At 35.3% G+C, this 25,316-nt stretch overlaps 2 protein-coding genes across 12 annotated transcripts; one reads left to right on the top strand and one right to left on the bottom strand.

Annotated features, from left to right (window-relative positions):
- Window positions 1-1,588: 1,588 nt before the first annotated feature.
- LOC110822077 (Nucleotide/sugar transporter family protein) lies at window positions 1,589-21,532 on the top strand. 9 transcript variants are annotated; one of them, XM_088216773.1, is made up of 13 exons: window positions 1,590-1,775; window positions 2,705-3,318; window positions 3,439-3,608; window positions 4,012-4,097; window positions 4,233-4,282; window positions 7,877-7,944; window positions 11,192-11,292; window positions 11,435-11,447; window positions 12,605-12,789; window positions 12,976-13,062; window positions 18,990-19,084; window positions 20,587-20,744; window positions 21,274-21,532. In XM_088216773.1, the coding sequence occupies exons 2-12, from the start codon at window positions 2,774-2,776 to the stop codon at window positions 20,708-20,710; spliced, it is 1,524 nt and encodes a 507-aa protein (XP_088072899.1). In that variant the 5' UTR covers window positions 1,590-1,775; window positions 2,705-2,773; the 3' UTR covers window positions 20,711-20,744; window positions 21,274-21,532. The 9 variants fall into 9 exon arrangements, 8 of the variants coding, with proteins under 8 accessions (XP_088072893.1, XP_088072895.1, XP_088072899.1 ...); XM_088216772.1 differs by lacking the exon at window positions 21,274-21,532 and having other exon boundaries at window positions 20,587-21,083; XR_015818092.1 differs by lacking the exons at window positions 20,587-20,744; window positions 21,274-21,532 and having other exon boundaries at window positions 1,589-1,775; window positions 12,605-12,850; window positions 18,990-19,087.
- On the bottom strand, window positions 5,109-25,294 carry LOC110822057 (F-box protein At3g07870-like). 3 transcript variants are annotated; one of them, XM_088216765.1, is made up of 4 exons: window positions 23,807-25,293; window positions 23,585-23,655; window positions 23,393-23,444; window positions 5,109-5,208 (listed from the first exon to the last, which is right to left on the bottom strand). In XM_088216765.1, exons 1-4 carry the CDS (start codon window positions 25,138-25,140, stop codon window positions 5,199-5,201), a joined length of 1,467 nt encoding a protein of 488 aa, XP_088072891.1. In that variant the 5' UTR covers window positions 25,141-25,293; the 3' UTR covers window positions 5,109-5,198. The 3 variants fall into 3 exon arrangements, with proteins under 3 accessions (XP_088072891.1, XP_021907757.1, XP_088072892.1); XM_022052065.2 differs by lacking the exon at window positions 5,109-5,208 and having other exon boundaries at window positions 23,169-23,444; window positions 23,807-25,294; XM_088216766.1 differs by lacking the exon at window positions 5,109-5,208 and having other exon boundaries at window positions 23,309-23,444; window positions 23,558-23,655.
- Window positions 25,295-25,316: the final 22 nt, after the last annotated feature.

Below are 25,316 nucleotides of genomic sequence, written 5' to 3'. Positions count from 1 at the left end.
GCTTCATTAAAAATTAAATTGAATTTTTGAATGATTTATTTGCAATAGAACTACTAAGGATATACTCATCAAATTTTGACTAATAATTGGGCATGTCAAGTCAGCATGTTGACCAGAATGCTAGGTTTATGAAATGTAATTAATTACTAATATATTAATTAGTTTATTTATATATGAATCCAAATTATAATATTACCAGTTCAAACATATTTATTTCATACCTAAATGTCTTGTCATATTTTTCTCGGTAAACAACTATATATTAACGTGGAGTTAGCACACAATTTTTCACGATAATACAAAACAAAATTAGTTGAGGTTATTCATAAAGGGAATATACACAAGTAGCGAGAATTCAAAATATCAACATGAGGTTTGCAGCGGTTTTGATTGTTTTTTGTATTCTAATTTCAAGTTTGTAAATTAGCCTTGCTCAAGGTAATCTCGGTTTTGATTGTTTTTTGTATTCTAATTTCAAGTTTGCAAATTAGCCTTGCTCGAGGTAATCTCGAAACCTCGTCAACCCTTAATTTTTTTTAAACATGTGATATGTTAGAGTTCACAGATCATATTTATATGTAAGTTTGTATTCTTTTTGTAAATCCACCGCTTTGTCCTAAAACGAGGACATTTCTTGGTGAATGTGGTCCGAAAGGAAGTGATCGATGTATTCTTTAAATTATGAGAAGTTTAGGTCCAAGGTACATGCCGATGAGTTGCACATGCTCTGATGAATCTAATCAACATACATGTCATTGTATGGTGATTTGTCATTGATATTAATTGCACAACCAGTGTTATATTTCATATTAAGTACTCATAATAATTAAAAATAATACAATTATAATTATATATCGTGTAATCAAATAATTCAATAAATAAAATTTCATCAGTTCTTTTTATTATATATTTTTTTATCTAGGTAATAATAGTTTATAAGTTATTATTGGAATTCACTATCATATGTATCTCATACGTCATATTAATCTTTATATTGTAATAATTATTGTTTTTATTGAGGATTGTAATAGAATATTATCAATTATTTAGAAGTGCATTATAAGAAATATATAGTAAGACCATAAAAAATTAAAAAAATTAAATAATAACAATATTTATTATAAAATAATAAAAAATAATATTGTATAAATTTTATGTAAAATTTGAATAATATATTTTAAATTATATCGACATAATGTCAATTGTATTTATTATCATAATAAAATTTATATAATTCTTAACTTGAATTAAATAAAATTATGTTTGAAGATAAATTTTATAAATTTTGATAAAAATTGGAGAAACATAATTATTATGAACTCAATATATTTATTACCTTAATTCAATTTATATTTTTTAATTAAACTAAAATATAAATTTATAAATAAATTTTACAACATGTATTAATATATTTCCATATTAAAAATATGACTGGCTTAAGGAAGTAATTTTCTTTATAATTTTTAATTTAAAGGAAAAAAGTATAACTACTTTGCTTTGAAGTAATTGGGTGTAGGACCCACCTGATGATGACCCGAAACCAGACGCCCGCAACCCGCTACCAGTAATTATAAAGCCCAAGCCCAGATTGGTTCAACCTGCGGAGGCCGGCATAGTCCTTGACATCTACACCTTCATTACAGCTCATAGATCGACTTCTGTTCATCGCCATCTGCAAACACCTGCGATTATCTTTTCTATGTTATAAATTTTGAGGTCAAATTATAGATTATCTGTCTAATCTTCGTTGATTTTGTACTCTGACAACCGTCTAGGTATGTGGTGCAGCGGATTTATGTAAAGATTCATTTTATGGTCTCTGTTGTATTTCTTGTGCATTATTGATTTTCTTTTTGAACTTTTGAAATTTCTAAAGTTTTGATTTATTTTTTAATGGAACTGGTATCGATTTTCTCTTGCCTTTTTAGTTTTCTTTTAAGTTAATGGTTAGTATGAAGAAGCAAATCCCGCGTTTTGGAGAGTTCGAATTTCTTTGGCGGATGATTTTCTTTTGGTTCTTGATGTGTTTGGGTTTACTGTGTATTTTACTCGTGGAAACAACTGATGAATATCTTAGATTAATATTCTAAATGGAAATAGTACTCTGGATTTGCTTTTTCTTGCTTCGTTGATTCAAATACAGCTCGATTATAGCTGACTCTATATCTCTATTTTATTTCTTGTGCATTCTTGATTTTCTTTTTAAACTTTCTAAAATTTGATTTATTTTTTAATGGAACTGGTACCGATTTTCTCTTGTCTTTTTAGTTTTCTACTGATTTGATTTTTAGTACAAGAAGGAAATCTGCATTTTGGAGAGTTAGAATTTATTTGGCGGATGATTTTCTTTTGGTTCTTGATGTGTTTGGTTTTAGCGTCTATTTTACTCGTGGAGACTACTGATTAACACGTTAGATTCGAATTGTCGATGGAAGTGGTAATGTGGATTTGCTTTTTCTTGCTTCGTTGATTCAAATACGGCTTGATTATAGCGGGTTCTATATCTTCCCGAATATGACACAAATATGGATATTGTATCCTTTTTCTTTTCTTGCTCAATGTATTTTTACTTTGTCCGGACCAGTTTTCATGAGTTTCTTTAGAGTGTGTCGAACTCCGTGTCATTATATTATCATGAGCACTTACGGTATTATTCACCATCACAAAGTCAAGTTTCTCTTGAATTTATGGATATTCAATGCAGTGGTCTGCCTTCCAGTCCATTGGCTTCAATGCCTTCTGTAGAGCAATCTAATTTAGAAGAAGAAAGGAGATGGTGGAGAGTGATCTGGATATAGAAAGAATTCAGGACGGAGGACCAGACCCCACTCACAGTGGAAATCAAGGCTTCGGGCTTTTAAGGGAGCCTTCTTTCTCACGCTGGTGTGTTGAAGATGGGAGAGTGTGTTTTGATCAAGTAGCTGAAGGTTCTGATTCTAGTATAGAGGACCCTGATTTTCAATTGCATTTGCTTCGCCAGGGTGAATTGGAAAGTGCGATTTTACAAGGGGGAAGAAAGCAAGACAATAAATATAGTAAATTTAAGGAGCATATAATGCACTCGAATGGTGGCATTATCATGGATGATGCCTCTATTCGTGAAGGTGGAAATGAAAATGGGAAGTTTGTGCCTTTTGATGTCGAAAATGGCTTCTTAAGGGACAGGGGCTTCTCACACACTGGTGTTGGTGGCTTGAATTCTAGTGCTAAGCAAGAAATGTCGTCACCAACTTCAAAGAGCTTTATTTCTGCTGCTGATGTGTTAAAGACATTGTTTTTTATACTTGTATGGTACACTTTCAGCACATTTTTGACCTTGTAAGTTCATCTTTTACTTGATCAGTTAAAAGGCATATGCCATCTAATGTCAGTTATTTATCGCTGAAAATGTGTTCTTTCCACCCCCTGACATTAACGTTGATTTTTTTCTTTCTGTAGGTATAATAAAACTCTCTTAGGAGATGATTTAGGGAAATTCCCAGCTCCATTTTTGATGAATACTTTTCACTTTGCAATGCAAGCTGTTTTATCAAAGGGAATAACATGGTACTGGTCCCATAGATTTCAACCTAGTGCTGCCATGTCATGGAGGGATTATTTTATAAGAGGTATGTAATGACACATTTTATTTCAGTTTGTTGTATTTATCATATCAATCTAGTTATTGCAAGTTACTTTGAAGTTCTCTGCCCTATTCTCATCCATTTGTTCTCTTACTTTTGCTTCATATTTTTAATTTGACTTTAGTTTTTCTGATTACTGTGTCTTTGTAGTTTCATCATGATCAAGCTGAAGTAATTTATGATAACATGCAATAGAATTGTAGTTCTTCTTAGACGTTGTTATGATTGCAGATTTAAATTTTCGATTATAATTATGTAATTTCTCCTTATATAGATTACAGTTTCAAAAAAAAAAAAGCTCTTTGCATTATAATTATCAACTTCTATGTAACTTATTATATTAACTTGTCTATCAACTAATGCTACAGATGGACTTTGACTTTCACAGTTGTACCTACAGCTCTTGGAACAGCTCTGGATATCAACCTGAGTAATGCATCCCTTGTTTTCATCTCTGTTACATTTGCCACAATGGTTAGTTATTTACCTATCTTCCATCTGTTGATTACATGCATAAGATGACATGAAATTTCTGATTATGGATATGTTTGAGAAATGTGTTTTAGAGGGCTGTCTTATGGGCTCACATATTACTTTCTGTTTTTGCAGTGTAAATCTGCATCTCCAATATTTCTTCTTATATTTGCTTTTGCATTCAGGTGATCGACCTTTAAGCTTCATATTCATTTTCATTGGCATTCTTCTTTTTGCTAGTTTTGTGGGTATCTTGTCTGGATTGTGTTTCCTTCTTAGGATGTTAATGAATGTGTTTGCAGGCCTACATAACACAGCCTTCGCCATCCTCTAATACCTATTCACCTCTGTTTCCTCAGGGATGTAAATCGTCCTTAGCCTATTTTTTATTCTCTCTCGTAATGGCAAGAAATCTGCCTCCTCATTAAGGCCTATAGTCGCTCAAAGGGTGTGATTCCTTTCCACCATGCTTATAACCCATGAACCTGTATCATTCTCCCAGAAAAACTGTCAAAAGTTTTTAGTTAACCTCTCAACTTCCTCTTCCATAAAAACTATCGTCAAATAGAAACCTTCCCACCCTCGCTTAAGCTGATGCATTTCAACTTCTCTCCTATCAAATTATGTCAAAAGACTTCCTTTTTGTGATAAGGAATCTTCTAGTAGGAGAGGCCAATATGAATTAAGGCCCAAAGTTTGCTTCGACAACAAAAGTTGGTCTGGAGCCAGTGGATTGACCATTGTAAATGGAAAACAAAAGAAAAAAGAGAAGAAAGAAAGAGATTTCTCATCCTAAAAAGTAAGAGAGGGAAAAGGCATATATTTCATTAACATTGAACTACCGTTAAATAATTTGCTCATAATTGCTTGTTCAACAGTAACAATCCCGAAAACTTCAAAGGTGATAAATTATAAATTTAGTGCAAAAGCAAAATAATAAATTAAGATTTACATTCCTTACACAATAAGTGAAAGTACCAAATATGATTTACGGGAATAACTCTTATAAAAGAACAACTGATAACTAAATAAATAAATTAAAAGTAAACAAACTGAACATCCTACTCGCAACTCTCTTATGGATCGGGTTTTGAATTCTGATTATCTTGATCTGAAATAGTTAATGAAAGAATGAATTACACTAGTGCAGTAAAAATATCACGTTACTCACCTACACAGAAATGAAGATTGGTAAAAATTATAAAAACAACTAATGGAGCTCTTAATTTAAGTAAATTCGTTTGTCATAAATAAAATTATTTATCGCATACTTACCGTAGCGGGATTACCAAAAACAACCTATAATGTCAATAATATAACACATATCATAATTTCATATACAATCAATCGGAACAAGAACCTTCCCTTTTATCAGCCTACTGGTATCTATGGGTGTCTATAGGAATGTTCCAACTATGCGTGAACTATCTTTTTTACATTTTTAATTAACAGGTCGTCCCCATGCCCCGTCCGGTATGAGCGCCAAAAGATACCATCTCTCAATATCACGTTCGGTATTATGGTGAAACATGCTGTCCTTATATCCCGTTCGGTATAAGCACCAAATTACCAAATCTCGATACCCCGTCCGGTATGAGGTAACGTTCACTGTAGAGTTCTCTATGTACCCGGTCTGTTCACTATCTTTCAGGATATCCAGTAAAGCTGCCGTTTCATCCATCCACTTAATCAAATAATTTCCCATTTACCTTTAATTTTCAGTTTTCCAATTTAACTGTAATTCCATAAAACAAGCAATACATGCATTAAAAAAACACAATCACATCATCATATCAATTTCAGTGTATTATCATGCATTCGAAACTGTAAAATCAATCAATCAGTTAAACACAGCAAACAATAATAAATAACCGGTTCCGGCTCCATTAGTAATCCGTAATTAATTACGAATATTTTATAAGTTTTACAAAATATCATATTATTTAAAATTAAATTTTAATTCCATAACAGAGAATAAAGTGAAGGATTTTTACTCAAACTGATGTCCAAAAAGTTAACTTTTGATTACGCTTACTGGTGGTCCCCGAGTTCCCTGAATTTTCCTTCAGCGATTAAAATACGTTTCAAATACCTAGAAATATCCAAAAAAATCCAAAATCAGTATTAGGAACCCTTTTTGGCTAATTCCGGAATTCTGGCACGGCGACGGCACTGCTGCTCGCGGTGGTGGTTTGCCTTGGGTCGGCTATTTTCGGCCGGTTTTGTACCAATACCTGCGAGAAAACACGTTGGGCTCAGTTGGCTGAAAAAAGTCTAAAAACCAAAACTTACCGGCGGCGGGGTTCTCTGGTGCGGCGGCTCCACCGGCTCACCTTCGCAGTTGGGTGTTTTGTTTCAGTCAACCTGTAGAGAAAGGAATGGTGCTTACAATGGTGGAAAAATTACACGAAACGCGAATCAGGAAGGGTCTCATCGGAGGTAGTTTTTACTTTCTTCCGTGGCGGCACCACCGGGTTTTACCCACGGTTTTAAGTCAATCTGCCGGTCCTTTTGTTCCGATTTGGCTATGAGGGTGTTTAAAATAGAATTTTGAGTAAAGAATTTTTTTTATCTTTTTTGGCGGTCGGAAGTGGCTCGGGCACCGCGGCGGCGGCGGCGGCGGTCGGCTCTCTTCCCGGCAACTGGCTCTTATTATCCGGCCAAGGGAGGGTATGACGGCTATGGTTAGGATTTAGTGTGAAGAATGTTATTTATATCCGTCTCCTTTTAATCTGGGTCGTCCATCGTATTTGATTTGGATCGTCCAATCGCGTTTAAATAGAAAGTAAATCTGTACCGTTCATCGCGATTTGATCCGGGCCGTCCGATTGCGTTTAAATAGAAAGTGGATCCAGACCGTTCATTGCGTTTAATCGTGATCGTCTGATCGCGTTTGAGAATGGAATGAATTCGGACCTTCCGTGCGAGTGGGAATGAATCTGGACCATCCGATCGTTGGCACGCGGATCGTCAGTGTGGCCTACCGCGTGGCACCGCGTTAGCGTCCCTTATCACGCGGCACGCTCCGGTTTGTCGGGGCTGCTGACTGGGCGTTCTACGTGACAATTTTTCTAAATTGCGTTTTGACTTCCAGTTTCCGATTTTTCTTTCAAAAATACCCTTAAAACCCTAATGTTCACCTATTTTTTCCAAAATTGTTTTCAATTTCATAATTCATTTAATTTTCTTCATTTTTACATTAAATAAGAATAAAAAAAATTAAAAAAATTTATATTTATACACTAATTTTAATTACATTAAAATTAATTAATCAAGAGTATTACATCAACCATAATTTCTTCATGAAACAAATTCTTTAAATGAGTTATGCTGTTTGGCTACAAAAGTTTTTATACGACTAGATGGGAAAAATCTTGTAGGCTTTATAGCTCGCTCTGATCTTACCTTTCTTAGTGAACCTTGTGACTCACTGATGATTCTCATGTTTTAAGTATGAAAAGGTTGTTGTATGATTGTTGATTATATACTAATGTGACCAATTAAAAAAGCTCAAATATATTTAAGATCAGTGTACCATACACTTTTGTGATACAGTCTAAGTTAATACTTATACTCTAGTGTCTTTCTTTTCCATCATATATGCTAAAAAACAAACCTCTTTATCCACTCTTGTAGGAGTGGGTGTGTGATAGGCTGAGTCGTGGGATTGTGTTTCGATATAGGACCTAATACAAGTTTCTTTTTGTTTTTTAGTTTTTTGTTTTCTTTTCCGTTTCACTTATTATTCAGCCATTTGACAATGAACCTTTGTTTGAAAGGTTGGAGTATCCGAGCGTAAAACTTTTTGGCATAATCATAATAATCTCCATCGGAATTTTATTAACAGGTATGCTGTTTATCATCTCTATGAAGAGTTTGCAATTAACTTTTCCATATGCATCTGTTTGCTTCTACTTGGGCTTTGTTTGGGAGAGAGGGGCAGAGAGTTAGCTAAATAATGGAATGGAATAGAATGGAATGAATTTTCTTTAAAGGAAAAGAATTAGTGGACTAGAACGGAATCAAAAATATTTTACATTATTTGGATAAAATGGTAAGGAAACTCCCTTGGAGATGAGAGAAGAAGGAACACAATTTCCTGACCCCCTTGGCTGCCTTATGGTAATTTGGAAGGAAAGGACTTTTAATGATGCCTCATCTTCTTTTGGTAGGAGTAAAGATTTATGGTTCCAAACCAGCAGTATTTTGTTGAAAGGGTGATCCTCTTGCTTTTGGTGCGAACTTGAGGAATCTTTTTGACGTTTTGATTAATCTGTAACACGATCTTTTTGCATAGGTGTTGCACCTCCTTCGTATCTTAACATAATCTTCTTTTATCTTAAAAAAAAATAGTAATCAAAATGATTGTAAAGTATTTCACAATTCTGGATAGGAGGTGAAAGAGCGAGAAAAATAAAATGATTAATGTGCAAGAGGCAATGCTATCTTATTATTTAGAAACATGATAAAAGACCGAGAGTAATTTAATCAACCACCCAAATTAAACTTTTACATCAATTTCCATTCTTTTATTGGAGAGAAAAATTTTGGCCCGTTGAGTGAGAATAGATGGAAATGATTCACCTTCATTTATGCCAAGAAATCATGCAACCTATGCGACAGTGCTGTAGAATCGTGCAATCGCATTCTTTTATAGTTTGCATATGCTTATTGGATTTGGTGTAGGCGAACTTTTTCATAGAGTTGGGTGGTGGTAGATTCAGTAAAAAAGGAGATATAGGCATGGAGAGGCATCCAAGGTGATAAGAGATTAAGACTTCTACTTTTGGTTACCTTTTGGATTATTTGAAAAGGTGGAAACAGAAAGGCTTTTGAGGATGTAGAACTCTGATAAATTTAAGGATTTTTCATCCAGACTCTTCTTGTTAAGGCTTCATACACTATGTTCTAGCTATAATTTAAGGAATCTAATTAACTTCTTTGCTAGGTTTATGAAAATTTTTATGTACCGGTTTGCACTCTTCGGTGCTTTTGAGTACATTATACTTTTATTTTAAAAAATGATTCAACTTCATTTTGTTCCATTTTGTTCCATTCCATTAGTGAATATTCTTTCAAACAAAAGGAAATATTTCTCTCGCAGTACTCCATTTTATTCCGTTCCCTGTCCCTCTCCTCTTCCCTCTCCCAAACATTTAATCAATGCATCCTTCCATATTTTTTCCCTTTTCCTTTTGCAGCTGCTTTTTTCTACCCTTCTGTACATTAGTTGATGCAGGACCAAAGTAAAAGTCCTAAACGATTAGGATTTTATCTTGCAAGTTCCTAGGAAAGATTAATTAGCTGTTTACTCTTTAAAATATATATATATATATCCATGTAATCTCTTGAGAAGTCGTACTTTAATAGACTGATCAACCCATTGAAGAGATGTGTGTCCTCTACTTTTTCAAGCAAACCAGAATTTGATCTAATTTTTGAATATTACAACCCAATCTCCAAACTACCTTATCTCTCCTGCTTCAATTTGGCATAAAAGCCAAAGAACAAACATGAAGTTGTTATTGCAGCCAGAAATTGAAAAGTTCTTAGGTTGAACCAGGCCCAAGAGATGGTGGGTATTGACCAGAAACATTTCTAAGAAGTGCAGAACATGCTTTGAGATTGTATAGATGCTGGAATGGAGGTACTAGAATGTAACACCAATCTTGTGTATTTACGTATGGAAGGTGCGGAGTCCAAAAATCATCTAGTTGTAATGTTCCTTTTTGCTTTTCACTTTTGGTCTATGGCGTACAGTCTTATGCAGGTTAGTTGGGTATGCCTGGATCATTAAGAAAGGAGATTTGGACATGGAGAGGCATCCATGGAGTTAAGTGTTTCTAGAAGAATTTGGCCTTATTCCTTTGGCTACTTTATTGGTTATTTTTGAGATAAGTGATCAACGACACTATACATCTCTTCTAAATGCTTCTTGCTTTTTTTTTTCCTCTCTTTAATATCTTAACTTCTTTAAAGAAAAAAAAAACGAGCTCCAAATAGTGTCTACGGAATTCCTGTATCTGTAGGGTCCTCCGAGTGATTTGTTGCTTGGGGCGTTCGGCACCCCGGCTAACCATGCTGGTGGGCCAGCGAAAATTTTTGTTGTTGAGCAGAAATCTTTCAATGTAGTGGAAGAGGTAGCGGTATCAGAGTGTAGGAAAATGGTAAGGGCTCTCGGAGGTCTATTTTTCTCTAGAAAGAAGATGTTGAATGGTTTCTAAATAGTCTTAGAGAGTTCAGATGGGAGAAAGGAGAGGTGGTCTGGAGTAGGCTTCAAAGAAGTTGTTGGAGAACGTTGCGTTTGGTACTAAGCTGCAATAAGCGAGGAAGATTTCTGGCATTATCGAAAGGTAAAGATGGCAATAGAGAGAGATCCAATATGTTAGTTTTCCCAAAGGGGGTTCGGGCTAGAGGCTGGTGGAAATTAATGGATGTCGTCCATGAAATCGCTGGGGTGAAAATGGATTCCCCGGTGTGGTTGAGGGGAAAAAGGAAAACGATTGAATGAGAATCTTTCCCCCAGGTGGCGCAAAACACTGTTGTATTTAAGTATCCTGGGTGCAGTCTTGAACTAGTGAAAAGGAAGAAGGCATCGTTCGCTGATATCTTCAGTTGGCCAGTCAGGAAGTAATGTAATTGAAAAGAACCTAAAATTTTTGTTCTCCATGTATGGAATGCACCCCTTGAACTACTTTGCAAGTTCTCACTTTCTAAACTGCTCTTTCTGGATATCACATGCTCAAAGAATTTGCCCTTGTAATGTAGATTGTCCTGTTTTATAAAGACTTGGTTGTACATTTTATCATGTTTGATCACATCATGAAAATTTTTATATGGTATTTTTTTTATACATTTCATGCTTTTAGTAGGTTGCAATGACGCCGCCTTCATGAAAATTTCTATGTGATATTGTTCTTATACATTTCATGCTTCTTTTAGGTTGCAATGGCTCCGACTTTTGATTTACTTGCTTTTTCTCTTTCTTTTAGCCTTCTTTTTTTGGCTAAAACTTCATTAACTGCATTCACAAGCATAGTGTCGTAGTATCTACATACTGTTCTTCACCTGTATTTTTATCCTTTTGCTTGCAGTTGCAAAGGAGACAGAGTTTGAGCTCTGGGGTTTTGTTTTTGTTATGCTTGCTGCTGTTATGTCTGGGTTTCGCTGGTGCATGACTCAAATTCTTCTGCAGGTTTGGCTATAGTTTAATTTTTTTTTAAATCCAGTTTTAAGTGATTCTTTCTATGATAATCTAAGTGCTTACTTTTTTTTGTTTCGTTGGATCTTGACTTTGCAACATTGTGGTGCTTGGGCAATACCAAAACAACATAAAGAAAGAAGCCTATGGTGGGTGCAGCTCTTTTGAATTGTTATTTTTATGTTAATTTTATGAAATCTTTTGAGATCTTTTCGTTTTCCCAAAATCTTTTATAATATCTCGTGTTCTTTAGGTTTTCTCTAAATTATTTCTTTATTCACTTTCTTCTCAGAAAAAGATTTTCTTTTTCTTTTTGATGAAAAAGGAAATATTCTTAGAGAACCTTCTTACTGAAACTTTTACACTGTAAAGGAGCTTTGTCACGGACTTTTTACATCCTAGACCATCTGAGCCCCAAATCTCATCAACAATTATGTTGCTAACAACCCAAGATAAGTTAAGGAGACCTGAAGATAGATTTCCATACTAGCCTCTGATTCATTTTCAGAAAGACACATTCTGTAGCCATTGATCTGATTTCTTCCTCTCCTTCATTTGGTTGTCAATGGTATATATCCTTCCCCAAGTGGGCTTCTAATAGAAAGAAAGCTATCATGAGGGGGAGCTTTCTTCTTCCATCTATCTTTCCAATGAGACTTAAGATGCAACATGATTCTGATAAAAAATTACCTAGAACACACATGCTGGAAAGAGGCCATGCTAGGATGTCCCATCGGTTTGGAAACAACTTGCAGATAGCCGAGGGAACCGATAATGAAACAGACCATCCATCTACCGGTCATTAAATGCCTCAAAAGATGAATGTTATAGGTAGAACCTCTTGGAACCATTCACCTCCATGTAATCACTTGGTAGGGCCTCTTTACTTCTAGCAAGGCCGAAGACACTTTACTGGTAGTGCGCCCAAAAACTCATAGAATACTCATTACTGACCTTGAAGTGAGCTAGCTATCAAGGAGTTTTATTTCTTTCATGTTGAAGATGTAGCAATTATGTCATGTGGGGTGTCATTACTTGTTACTCTTGAACAACAAGCTAATAACTCCACAGTTTCCAGTTCAAATGGCCTTGTTTACTAGAAAGGATTCTGATCCAGTTTCAAATTTAAGCAGGCTGGCTTTGTGATGATATGAGTTTTTAATGTTAAATTAGGCATTCTAGCATTTGTCAAGACCTGGATTTGATGGTAAACCATTTTCCCCTAGTTTTATCTTTGCCTTTATAAAATATTATATTTTGCTATTTATGGTATACAACACTAAGATTTTTTATGCTTCTTTTTAAGGTTTGAAAAATCCGCTTACCTTCATGAGCTATGTGACTCCTGTCATGGCTTTGGCAACTGGTCTTCTTTCCCTTATCCTGGATCCATGGAATGAATTCCGAAGAAACAATTATTTTGATAGTTCGTGGCATATCACTCGAAGTTGCTTTTTGATGCTTTTTGGTGGAACACTTGCTTTTTTTATGGTAACAATTGACTGAACCGGTCTAAGTTTACATTAAAGAGTGGAGTCTGCAAGCTATTAAGGTTCTGAACCTTGAAACAGCTTGAGATGTTTTGATTTTCTTTTCTGGATCTTTGTAGTTTCTGTAAGTTCAGTTGAATTTTGTTTGTTAAAATCTCTGGTTTTTAATAGTTTTGTTTCCTTGCAGGTTTTAACAGAATATATACTAATATCTGTAACTAGCGCTGTTACCGTCACAATAGCAGGTGTTGTCAAGGAGGCAGTCACCATATTGGTATATGCTCTTCTCTTGATCATCCTGGTGTTATTATTTTCTTCTCAATCTGCAATTCCATGGTCATTGAAGAGAACAATTCATGCTAAAAGAAATAAAACTAGCTCTATTTGAGTGTCCCTAATTAAGTGGCTATGTTTGCGTTGGTCCCACATGTAGGAGGTTATCTTCCCTCCATTCTCTTCTTCCTTCGTCCTTATGGGCCATTCTTCTTTTTATTTGCATATTTGTTTTTATGCAGTTTTTGGTGCATACAATTGGTCATGTTATGCTCTCTCTCTCACATATATTTTCATAATATTAGGTAGATAACTATTTCGATAATTTACTTTCTCAGATTGACACAGGTTATCTCTGTATCTACAAGGATATATTGATAATCTTGGGAGTAACAACTAACAATCATAATGGTTTAGGTTTTATCGTATCATATATGGGAGCATGTTTGAGTTCTTTGGAGAACTTGATATTTAATAGATTTTACATCTACTTTTGCCCCTTTTTAGACTAAAGGTTTGCCTTCTATAAAATTCAACATCTTTGGATGCTTCTTGAGAAACTGAAATATCTGCATCTATGAATTGTATCAAATATATTCTAAAAGATCTCAAAGCGTTGAGAGGTTGGAAATCAACGTGATATGCCTCAAATTTATAAAGATTTCAAAAGTTTGTAGTGAGCAAAGTTAACTAGGGTTGGTTTACAACCTTTCCAATCTGCATTTTAAAAGTTTGATTAGATTGCAGTGTAAAATAGTCTTTTGGATTACTTGGTTCCCTGATTGGGAAGCTGAGCTTGGAGAAGCTAATTTAAGGGGAAAGATTTAGCCAAGATGATTTCAGAGTTAATAGAAAGAATATTGTTTTGTTGAGAGACTCTAGGAGAAGAAATAGGACTTTATGGTTCCTGACTTGGAAAGCTAGAAATTGGAGAACTGAATATAGGCTGCAGAATTTGGGCAGTAGGAAAAGAGTTAAGAGAGATAAGGGTGATCCTTATTTATTTATTTATACTGAGATTCTAGGAGAAGAAATAGGACTCTAAATAGTTCCCAATTTAGATTGATGAGATTCGATAACCAAATTTATGGGGTTTAACTTTTTACTAAAATTTGGATTTTCCTTCTCATAGCATATCAACAACTCTGTTATCTATTTGCTCACTTCTGATCTAATGTTTTGATACTTCTTTTTCCTCTCCAAAAAAAGGCTGATCTAGTATTTACAGTTTGACCACAAAGTATGCTAGGAAAGGAAACTGTTTATTTCTCCCAAAAAAATTTCTAACCTCTTTCTTGTGATCTAACATTTGAATATAAAAATGGTTCTGTGGACTTTTGTCCAAAAATAGCTTACTGCTTGCTAAGCCTAGTTCCTTGTGATCCTAAATTTTGAATCTTCTGTAATTTGTACCTGTACACCATATCTTGATCCAAATGTATTACATTTTAGGTAACTTTATGGTGAGTGCATATAGGAGTTATAACCTTTTTTTCGAGATAAAAATATAAATAGTGTATAAATGCTATGCAAAGTTCCCCTAGAATATTTTTTTTTGCTTGGGAAGTCTCAAGAGAAAGTATCATGACTATTGATATGCTGAGGAGGAGAGGTAACATTTTGGTTAATAGGTGCTATTTGTGTAAAGCAGGTGAGGAATCTTGCAACCACGGTTTACTTGGTTTTTTGCCTGGCTGTATACACTATCTAGACCACTGTTTATGAGATTATGGGATGAATTGAGTTATAACGGGTATTATTAGTAAGGAGATCTGCGTGGGCAGGAATATGTAAAAAAAAACATTTATTTTTAGTTTCACTAACTATTTCTTGGGTAGTGCGGAAGGAAAGAAATATGAGAGTTTTTGAGGGAATTGAAACTGACTTTGTAAACATTAATGAGAGATGAATCAACACTTTTGATTCTATTTTGTTGAGTTATGACATTAGAGATTGAGAAGATGTTGAGATAGTTATTGATCACTTGATTGATATGTAATTATTTTGTATACGGACGGTACTCCTTTGATACCGATGTTTATAATAATACACTTCACTTTTATTTAAAAATAATAATAAATGCTATGCACCAAAAGGGTGCAAACCATGTACAAAAGATATTTATAGCTCAGTGAGACTGTGTATGACATGTCCAAAATCCTCTACCCTGTATATGTCATGCCCCAAAAACTTAGAGTCAAAATAATGAAACTATCTATTCTTAATTTTAGACATATCTCTCTCCACCTCATAAAAAACTCTCATATTTCTCTCTTTATACACCACCCAAAGAATAGTCAAAGGAATGAACTTTATACGTTTAATCTTTTCATAACCCCCTCTCCCCCTCCTCGGCCCCAAATCTCCTCCCTCACCGAATCTGCCCCAATCCAACTAATACTCAAAAGATTATAGACCATAGACCATGGACTATAAGCTATAGGACACCATAAAAGGAGATAGTTGTAAGTTTTAGTCACTTGTTTACGTAAATAGCACACGTTGGCCATCGCTCTATCATTTTTCATCGAGTTATCAATGGTCAAAATACGTTCCGTCCCTACTTCACACGCAAAAAAACCATCTTTGGTGGAGTTTGAGCCCTCCAAATTTGCTTAAAAAGGAAATCCATGATCCCAAGATCATTAGTACCCATCAATATATCATAATAAGACTTTACAGAGAATTGACCATCTTTCTTAGGTTTCTGCGACAATTTATCGCTATCCAAATTCACTTGCACACTAGAAATCAGCTAAAATAAATCTTTGTATTTCGCAATTTTCCAATCATTAAGGTTCCGCATAACTAAAACATTCCACACCCCCAGCCCCATCAGCACCAAAAGATTTAGGAGTTATATTACAATTTTGAACATAGAAAGAAAAGAGACAGTTGTTATTCTTTATTATTTGAGTAAACAAATTAGTTCTTATAGCTAAGAGCATCCTTACTTTGCATGGTTGTCAAGGTACTTGGGAGAGAATGGTTGTTAGTTGTTTGATAATGCTCCGATATTCACTGGGTTGGATGAGTTAGTAAGTGCTCTCCCCATATTCACATTATTAGGGACTGGAAGAATGCTAGACTAGTGGAATTCACGTCTTTTTAGTTCTTTTATGCATGATGAGTTCATTTTTTTTTATGTTAAATATTTCTTATGGTTGATCATAAAATTTAAGGTTGATTATCATTTTAGTCCTAAAACTATAGTCTCTGTTACTTGTTGATCTCAAATATTTCTTAGGTTCTGAAGCTGCTGTACATTTCAACTCAGACTATGTGGTCTCTTAGTTAGTTTGAAAATGACAAAAAAAATCTTGATTTAAATATTTCAGATAGCTAAATGACTTGATTGAAACGAAGAAGATATAGTATTAACTTTGTAAAAAAACTTATGTTGATTATGGAGAAAAAATAATTTTATTTATCGTTTTTTAGGTTGTTACATTTAGGGTATTTATAGAATTTTTAACCTATTAATGAAGAAATTCTTATTTTGTTATAATTCTAATTATATGAGATTACTTAATTAAATAATAAAGCAATTAAATAATAAAATAAGAAAATATCATATTCAACCCTTCCCTTCAAGTTGGTGCAGAGATATCACACATGTCGAACTTGCAGATCAAGTTGCAAACCCGAGGCGTAGACGTGCGGAAAAACCGAAAAAAGAATGGTTGGAGTGTTTCGCACTCAAAAAAAGCAGATCTGTGCCGGATCGCGAAAATAGAGGTGGACGTGCACAGAAGAGCCAGAAAAAGGAGCAGAAAAGGCTGGTCAAAGCGGCTCGCATATGAAGAAGGCCTGGTTGCGAAATCAGAGGCTGATATGCACAAAGGAGCTAGAAAAAGGACCAAAAAAGGTTGGTCGTAGCGGTTTGCGCACTGAGGAAGTAGATATGTCTGGTAAGGTAGCAACTCAATTTGGCTCAAAATGACTTGAAATCGGTTCAAAAACGGCTCGAAGTCGGATCAAAAATAGCTCGAAGTCGGCTTAAACTAGTTCGTGCAGATCTGCACGACATGTTGTGGCCAGAAAAACTTCCTGTCTACACGCGGCAGAAGAAGAAGGTCGATGACGGATCTGATCTGGACAAGGCAGATCGCGAAAGTGGCATGGCGAGGCGGATCTAGTACGCGCAAAAGGAGAACGGTAGCGACCAACCATCCCTGCACCAGATGCAACCAGACTGCAAAGAATAAGAAGCGCATGGCGGTGAGTGGCCAGAGAAGACAATCGGCGCACGGAGGCCCGATGCGCGATTCTGCGGATTCACAGCTCCTTCCAACACGATTATGCTAGATCCGTGTCGGATCTGAGTGCACGAAGCGTTCTCCAGTGAGTTCTAGTCACTTTGTGGCGGGGTGCAGTGGTTTGTCAGTAGTCTGGCGGCAATCCGGCCTCTCTTCCTTTGATCTGGCTTCTCTCCCTCTTATATGACTCATTTTTGCTATTTTTAGGGTTTGTAGAAAAATCTTGAAATTAAAACCCCAAAATAAAGGGTGAAGAGGGTAACTCTGTAAGTGGGTACCAATCTAGTCTATTGTGCTATTTTAAGGTTATAATAAAATTTTGAAATTAAAATTCTAAAATAATTTTATTTTGTTCTAATACCATGTTGATTTTTGGAGAGAAAAAATAATAATTTTATTTTTCGTCTTTTAAGTTGTTATATTTAAAGTATTTATAAAATTTAAAATTTATTAATGAAATTTTTTTTTTAACTATAATTCTAATTATATGAAATTACCTAATTAAATAATAAAGTAATTAAATAATAAAATAAAAAAAATATCATATTCAACAGCTTATAATTTAGGACTAAATGATGGTCAGCTATAAATCTTAATTTATTTGCTACCAGAAGCATGAGAATTGATCCCCCATAGGGGGTTTTCTTGAGAGTGTTTTTGGCTTAAATGGTATATCACATGTAATTGCATTAGATTGCTGGGTTTGGCATTATGGTTGGGACACAATGCTGAAATTTTCAGTAAATGCACATGTTGCTCTATGCTTAATTGGGATGGTTGGGGGGGGGGGGGGGGGAGGTGGGGGTGGATTTGTTTTTGGCTTCTTTGTGGGCGAGATTACAGAAAGAGCAAGGATAAAGCATCCTCCAACAAGATGAACAGAAAGTAAGGTAGAAAACAAGAAAAGAGATCTAGAAGGCAGTAGCACAGAATGGCCTCCTAAAAGCATGTCACCACAAAATCTCCTGATTACTTCAGATCAGCATGTGATTATTGCCTGAGGTTGTTATTTTCAAGCAAAGCTCCCACTGGGTATTGAGGGTGTGACAGATAATACTTGAGCTGAGTGCTATTGTATTATGGGAGCTTGCTTTTCAATTATGTTTCTTGACCAAGAGATTAAAGGATGTTTGGAGTTAAAGTGCTACGCTACCATGTGGAGCTTGATTTTGTAATTTTTGCCATAACTTTGGAGGCATATTTGTAATTGATTTCTATTGGAGTCAATTTCACCCCTCATCAATCAAGAAGTCACAAATCAAAATTTTATCCCCATGAGTTGGATGTTTAGAGAAATTTTCTGGTGTTCCGTGCTTCTTCTTGAAATAGTGGTTGTACTTGAAAAGTGTAACTTACCACTAGTCATATCCATTCTCTGTTGCTCTCTTCATTCTACAAGCACTGGGGTTGCCATTTTTGCTGGTGGCCAACTATCTACTTATTCACTGTCAAGACATACAAGCTCTTATTTCTGTTGCACCACGAGATATTTGATTCACTTTTTAATCTATATGAACTAAAGAGCCATGAAGGCAACAATCATATTTTTGTGATGTTAGTGGTCACTGAGCTGGTTATGCTTGGTATTTTTTTTTGGGGCGGGGGGGGGGGGGAGTGCTTCTTATTGCTAGGAACTGTTCTCTGATTTTTCCCTAACTGAAATATTCAGGTTGCAGTGTTTTACTTCCATGATGATTTTACCTGGTTGAAAGGTGCTGGTCTGGTCACAATTATGATTGGTGTCAGTTTGTTCAACTGGTACAAGTAAGTTATCTTTTTTTCTCCATGTGTTTGAGCTAACTCCTCTGCTCTTTCCCTTGAAATTGAAAATAATTTCTTCTTATGGTTGTTTTCTTCAATTGCTTAAAACATCTTTTTTTTTTGGTTCCTGGGGAGCGGCCGAAATGAATGTACTTCGTTTTGTTTTTATATGGTCCCTGTTCTTTTATTCTTCACAATATCCAAAAGTTTCCTGGCTTCCAGCCAAATTAATTAGACTAAGGAATGTGCAGATGGTCCATTTGTTGATAAAATTCGTAAAAAGTCATGATCTTCTCTGGATTTAAAGTGAGTGCCTCTGATTTCGTTGGACAAAAGTGGAAATATGTAAACTTGATTATAGATTCCAATCTTTATTTAGTTGTACACCTTTCAATTAACATTAGTTTTGGTTTTCTCCGAAGCTTGTTTGCTCATCGAATGGGCATCAAATGCTTAATATTTAGGAAGTTATTTCTATTAAATAATTATAAGGCACTAATATATGTACGCACTCTGGAAAAATGATTTAGAAGTTTAATGCTTCACAGAGAGCGACTTTTTCTTTGTCTGGGAAGTGGCAAGGGGTTGTATTTAAACAACAAAACATCATTGTGAAATGTGTTACTTCTGGAAGAGAGCTGCCGAGTCTGAGAACCATCTTCTCCTCTAGTGTTATTTTGCTTATTGGATTTGGTTTATGGCCTATAGCCTTCTGCGGATAAAGTGGACAATGGCCGGCTCTGTTAAAGAGCTGGATAGTTATTAATGGGATAAGCGTTATAACAAAAACTTAGCCTTGTTCCTTTTGTTACCTTTCGAGTAATTTGAAAGATACATAATTCCTTTTTTGAGATAACTAAGGATATTTCGTTTGAGACTCTAGGCTTTTTAGTGAATGCTTATTCTCTTTGCATTTATAAGAATTTAGGAAACCTTATTGATATTTTCACATATTTGTACTAAAGTTTTTTTGTATAAGAGTTGTATCCCTTTGGTGTCTTATTGATAAATATTATAAAAAATATTTTTTGAAAAAAAAAAGTAAAAAAATAAAAGACTACTAAAGGGATGCTACTTGTATACAAAATCTTAACAAGTCTCTCAACATATCAATTAGGGGTCCTCACAGAATAAAGAGGATAACTCTTTTCCAAAAAAAACTAAAGGTCTGGAATTAGGAATTTGATTATGTCAAAAGACAATTCTGTGGCTTCAAAAGTTCTTTTCTCCAAAATTACCCAAATGTATGAGATCTAAGCTCTTGTTGTAGCCTTTATTCCCCATGGATGTCTCGCTACGTCCTTATCTCTCTTCAACTTAACTAGCACACAACCTGCTTCACCTCCATGAGACGGAAAGTCAAACACCAGGGCAGTATGAGAGAGGGTATCACAGGAGGAGGTGGTTGACAGATTTTGCCGTCTCTATTGTATAAGTAACATCCATTCACGATAATCTTTCATTAAAATTATTATTTATGTTTTATCAACTTCGTCTTTGATCAGATATGAAAAGCTTAAGAAGGGTCAATCAAATGGAGACGAGGGTGCAATATCATCTACATCGAATGCTGCTGGCAAATACGTTATCCTCGAGGAGATGGATGATCATGACAATGATGGTGATTGAGAGCCTCAGCCATAAGCTGCTATGGACTTAACGAGTAAGTTTCGCCACCAACTTGAGATATTTGACGTTTGCTGATATATCAAATCGTCAACCATTTTACTTGTTGGAACCGCTTGGGAAATTGGTGGAAAACCTAGAGGAATGTTTTTCCTCTAACCTATCCGCATCAATGGGAAAATCCTATTTGCTATGGAAGCTGCCTCAAGGGTTTTCCTTGAGAATATATAGGATGTTTATGTTATACATTTTCTTCAACATTGAGGATTTTGTTAATTGAATTGTCTTTATTCTTTACCCATTACTACTGAGGCAGTACAGCTGTATATTTCTGGCATGTCATATGTTAAAAAGTTGCTACCTTTTTGTCGTCAAATATTCATCTCATATTTGTTTTGCTGTAAAAACCCGTTTATGATTCCTCGGGTGAAATGGCAAACAAAAAAAATACTAATAGCATTCTTGTTATCCTAAAAAAAAAAACATAATAATTCAAGTATCCACAGTAGGGTAAATTTTAATTGTATCTTTTTGATGAACTAACAAGAATTTATTTATTTTTATAGATGAGAATGTAAAGACATCCGGAGACAAGCCTATGGCAAAGGTTACTTTCAAATTCAAGTTTGTGTAGCTAGTACTATGAATGTGTTATGATAGTGAAGAAATCAATGAAACTAATTATGTCAACTTGTTTGTTTGAAAGAAATTAAAGATAAATTTGTAATCATAAATAGTTTAAGAAACAACTTGGGAGGTTGAATAATGCGAGAACAATGAGAACAATGAGAGTTATAAAAGTTAAGAAGCATTGAAATTATACTACCAGAGTCCCTTATATAGACTCTTCCAAGGACTTGTTTGGAAGCTTGGTACAATATGGAGAAAGAACTAGAAACTGTAATCACTATACATAAAGATTGACATTACAAACAAAATTAAATTCGATCAGATCCAATTTTCTCAAAATAATGAATTTATCATCATACTAATGTATTTCATGCAAGTAATTAAGCTGTGCATATATTATAACCCTCATACAAAACTTGTATGGGAAAAGAAATAAAACAACACGTAGAAGAGCTGAAGTAAACAATGGAATGTTCTTTTGAGAAAATGGTATTTCTTTATCTAAAGCAGCAATGATCATATACCTCAATGGAGGATAATAGCTACAACAAAAAAATTAAAACAAAATAATCTTACATGAAATTATCAATGATTAACATACAGTTTATTTATAAGAAGCCAAGGAAATTGATCAGCAGTAATGCCAAGAGATTGGTAAGTCTGTATGGACACAGTGTCTATGTGAGACATAAGAATAAAGTAGTTCATGCAAGATGTTAAAGTCTGTATGGGCAGTGGCTAATTAGACTCAGATCCTTGGTATGTGTTCATTTCAATGTCAACTATCATCTTATAATTCAACGTAAGCTACTTTTTTTTTTTCAAATCACAATGGTAATTATCTTGTTTATATTTCATTGGCCTCACTATCCTAAGATTCTAACTCTAGCTTTAACTTAACATGCTACTTCAAGGCAAAAAAATCAAGATGGTTCAGAAGAAAATAATGCAACTTACTCATCCTGTCATGTAGGCTAGCTAATTAAATCCTGATTTTAACATACAAGTTTGGGTCCTAAATTAGATGTTTGTCATCGAAATGGCCCGATAATCGTAATTCAATCCGTGGGTATTGGGCCTTCTAGTAATGAGCTTGCAATCCATATGAAGGTTAGGGAGTGTAGGTGTACATGCAAGAGGCTAGACAGAGAGAATTCACATGGTCTTCACAAGTCCATCACTGCAGCTTCTATTGTTAATTAGGAGGGGAACTAAGTAAAAACTATTTCATGCATATAATTGTATAGTTTAGTTACTAATGGAAAGAAAAAACTGAAAATGACATAGTTTTTTTTAGTGTTCTCTAAAAAATTGATCAGCAGTAATGCCAAGAGATTGGTAAGTCTGTATGGGCAGTGGCTAATTAGACTCAGATCCTTGGTATGTGTTCATTTCAATGTCAACTATCATCTTATAATTCAACGTAAGCTACTTTTTTTTTTTCAAATCACAATGGTAATTATCTTGTTTATATTTCATTGGCCTCACTATCCTAAGATTCTAACTCTAGCTTTAACTTAACATGCTACTTTAAGGCAAAAAAATTAAGATGGTTCAGAAGAAAATAATGCAACTTACTCATCCTGTCATGTAGGCTAGCTAATTAAATCCTGATTTTAACATACAAGTTTGGGTCCTAAATTAGATGTTTGTCGTTGAAATGGCCCGATAATCGCAATTCAATCCGTGCGTATTGGGCCTTCTAGTAATCAGCTTGCAATCCATATGAAGGTTAGGGAGTGTACGTACATGCAAGAGGCTAGACAGAGAGAATTCACATGGTCTTCACAAGTCCATCACTGCAGCTTCTATTGTTAATTAGGAGGGGAACTAAGTAAAAACTATTTCATGCATATAATTGTATAGTTTAGTTGCTAATGGAAAGAAAAAACTGAAAATGATATAGTTTTTAGTGTTCTCTAAAAAACTTCTATACTTTCTTGAATAAAAATGTAAACCGCAAAGAAAATAAAAACTGAAAAATATTTCCATTTGCAACTTGAATATATATTCAAGCTATGATCTTGAAAGCCGTTTATAGTCCCTTTATCATACCTCTTCACTTTCCATGCTAAGCTTCCATATGAATTTTCCAAAGATTTTAACGCTGAAACCATAGAAAGAAAGATAACTCATCAAACTACAAAATAAAATTTCAAGGAACTCAACTCGAGAATCGGAGGCTCAGTCAGCACTAATATTCTAAACTTGAGAATACACCTTACTGATCTAAATGCCCTTTATTACCATGTAACACTGGGACTTCCTCCATAAGAGAAACGGCTTCAATTTCTTCCAGGATCTCCGATTCACTCCCCCTGTCAAATGTACATGAAGCATATGACAACATGGACACTAGTTGAAGGCAACACCATTTGGGCTCCATTTCAAATCTCCCATGATCACTTACATTGTAATATTCGGGATTGGTGCATCAACGCTAAAAAGTAAAAGGTTGTGAAGGATTACCTTGGTTTGACATTTTGCACCTCCAAACAATCTCCAACCATCGCACGCTTAAGTGAAGCGAAGTTGGGAGTAAGAGCAATTGTTTCAAACAATGCAGACTGGGCCTCACGTATCTTAAAAATTCTGATAGAGCTTCCCAGATAATTATACAATACCAATGAAGATGCATCATAGATCATAACCAATTCACCGTTATGCAGTTGTTTAATTGGTCGACAGTGACCGCACAAGTAGAAATCAATGGAGAACTTATTCATCCATGAGTCTTGTACACCATAATCCTCCATTACCCAAATGTGAAAGCAACCAAATGAAGTATTATCACATACAAAAAGTGATCCTCCAAGCAGTCCCATGGTCAAGTAATTTGACCTCACACAAGCTTTCTGCTTATCACCAATGTTTGGAGGTGGAGGAACCACCCGGAACTGCTCATCCTCAATGTCGAACGCCATTATGATATCTGGACTTTTACCATCACAAAGCCAATGAATAGCTCCATTCAAATAGGTAGCAGACGAGCCCTGTGTAGGGTCATCTGGGGCACATCCGACATTTCGCCATGAATTCGTGCCGAGTGTATAGACCTCTGCTATTCGATCGGTTGCTGAATCCTGGAAAACCAGCCGCACCACCTTGTATTCGTCACTCTTAGAACAACAACCAAACCCAGAGACAATCATGCTCTTGATAGTCTGATACTTTTTGGGCTTTGGAATCATTACGAACTCGCCAGTAATAGGGTTGCACACGATAGAAGGGCTTTTAAAAGAATTTTTACGCAAACATAGAAATCCACTGCATGAATTCACAACATCGAGTTTACGTTTTTCCATTGCAATTGATTTATCTTTCTGATTGCAGTTTGGGAGAGCGAATCGCATATCAATACGAGTCTCTAGTTTATCGCACAAATCTAAAGGAGGCACAGTAGTTCTAATGCTCTCAATATCAACAAAATGAACAAATGCAGAGATTCTTCTTGAGGAATCAGTTCGAAGAAATATGTCCTCGTCTGCTCTATCCAAACGGCGTTTAGTAAAAAGAGGATCAGCGATTACAGATCGCCAGGTTGAACACACGCACCTGCAGCAGAAAATCGACTTGATAGGGAGTCTGGAGAGTATGTTGCCGACAATGTGACTCGTCAGGTCGAGTATGTGAGTTTCCTTTCTCGGTGCTCGCTGTTGCAGCAATTCTCTGTCTACATCCTCCATGTCAAGGTTGCTTGCGATCTGTGGCGCTGTTCCTAGAGACATTCGTCTCCTTGTAACGCTTCTTCTGAGATTTTTTGAATTTAAATTTTCGGTGAGGTGATTGGAGAAGAAGGTCATTTTGAAGAAACCGTCTAAGAGGATTTTACGTCACTCGAGAAAAGATTCTTCATGTTCTCCGCCTTGAACTGGAATGAACCTGGACAGTCAGCAGTTCAACAATTTAAGATCCGAAAGGCTTTTCGGATCATCCAAACCCGAGAACCAACGGGAAACACAACCCAAATCCAAATCTA

This window comes from Carica papaya, chromosome 3, assembly GCF_054855325.1.
Source record: "Carica papaya isolate Zhongbai chromosome 3, ASM5485532v1, whole genome shotgun sequence".
In the NCBI taxonomy this organism is placed as follows: Eukaryota; Viridiplantae; Streptophyta; class Magnoliopsida; order Brassicales; family Caricaceae; genus Carica; species Carica papaya.
Note: the sequence above shows the minus strand (reverse complement) of the source record. Positions and strands in the feature narration are given on the sequence as shown.

Coding starts and splice junctions, on each gene's coding strand:
- LOC110822077 (XM_088216767.1), top strand. CDS start 2,774: ATGGTGGAGAGTGATCTGGATATAGAAAGAATTCAGGACGGAGGACCA. Junction 3,609..4,011: donor GAGGGATTATTTTATAAGAG/GTATGTAATGAC, acceptor TGACTTTCACAG/TTGTACCTACAGCTCTTGGA. Junction 13,063..16,691: donor AGGAGGCAGTCACCATATTG/GTATATGCTCTT, acceptor TCGAACTTGCAG/ATCAAGTTGCAAACCCGAGG.
- LOC110822057 (XM_022052065.2), bottom strand. CDS start 25,140: ATGACCTTCTTCTCCAATCACCTCACCGAAAATTTAAATTCAAAAAAT. Junction 23,656..23,806: donor GTGCAAAATGTCAAACCAAG/GTAATCCTTCAC, acceptor TACATTTGACAG/GGGGAGTGAATCGGAGATCC. Junction 23,445..23,584: donor GGAAGTCCCAGTGTTACATG/GTAATAAAGGGC, acceptor CTATGGTTTCAG/CGTTAAAATCTTTGGAAAAT.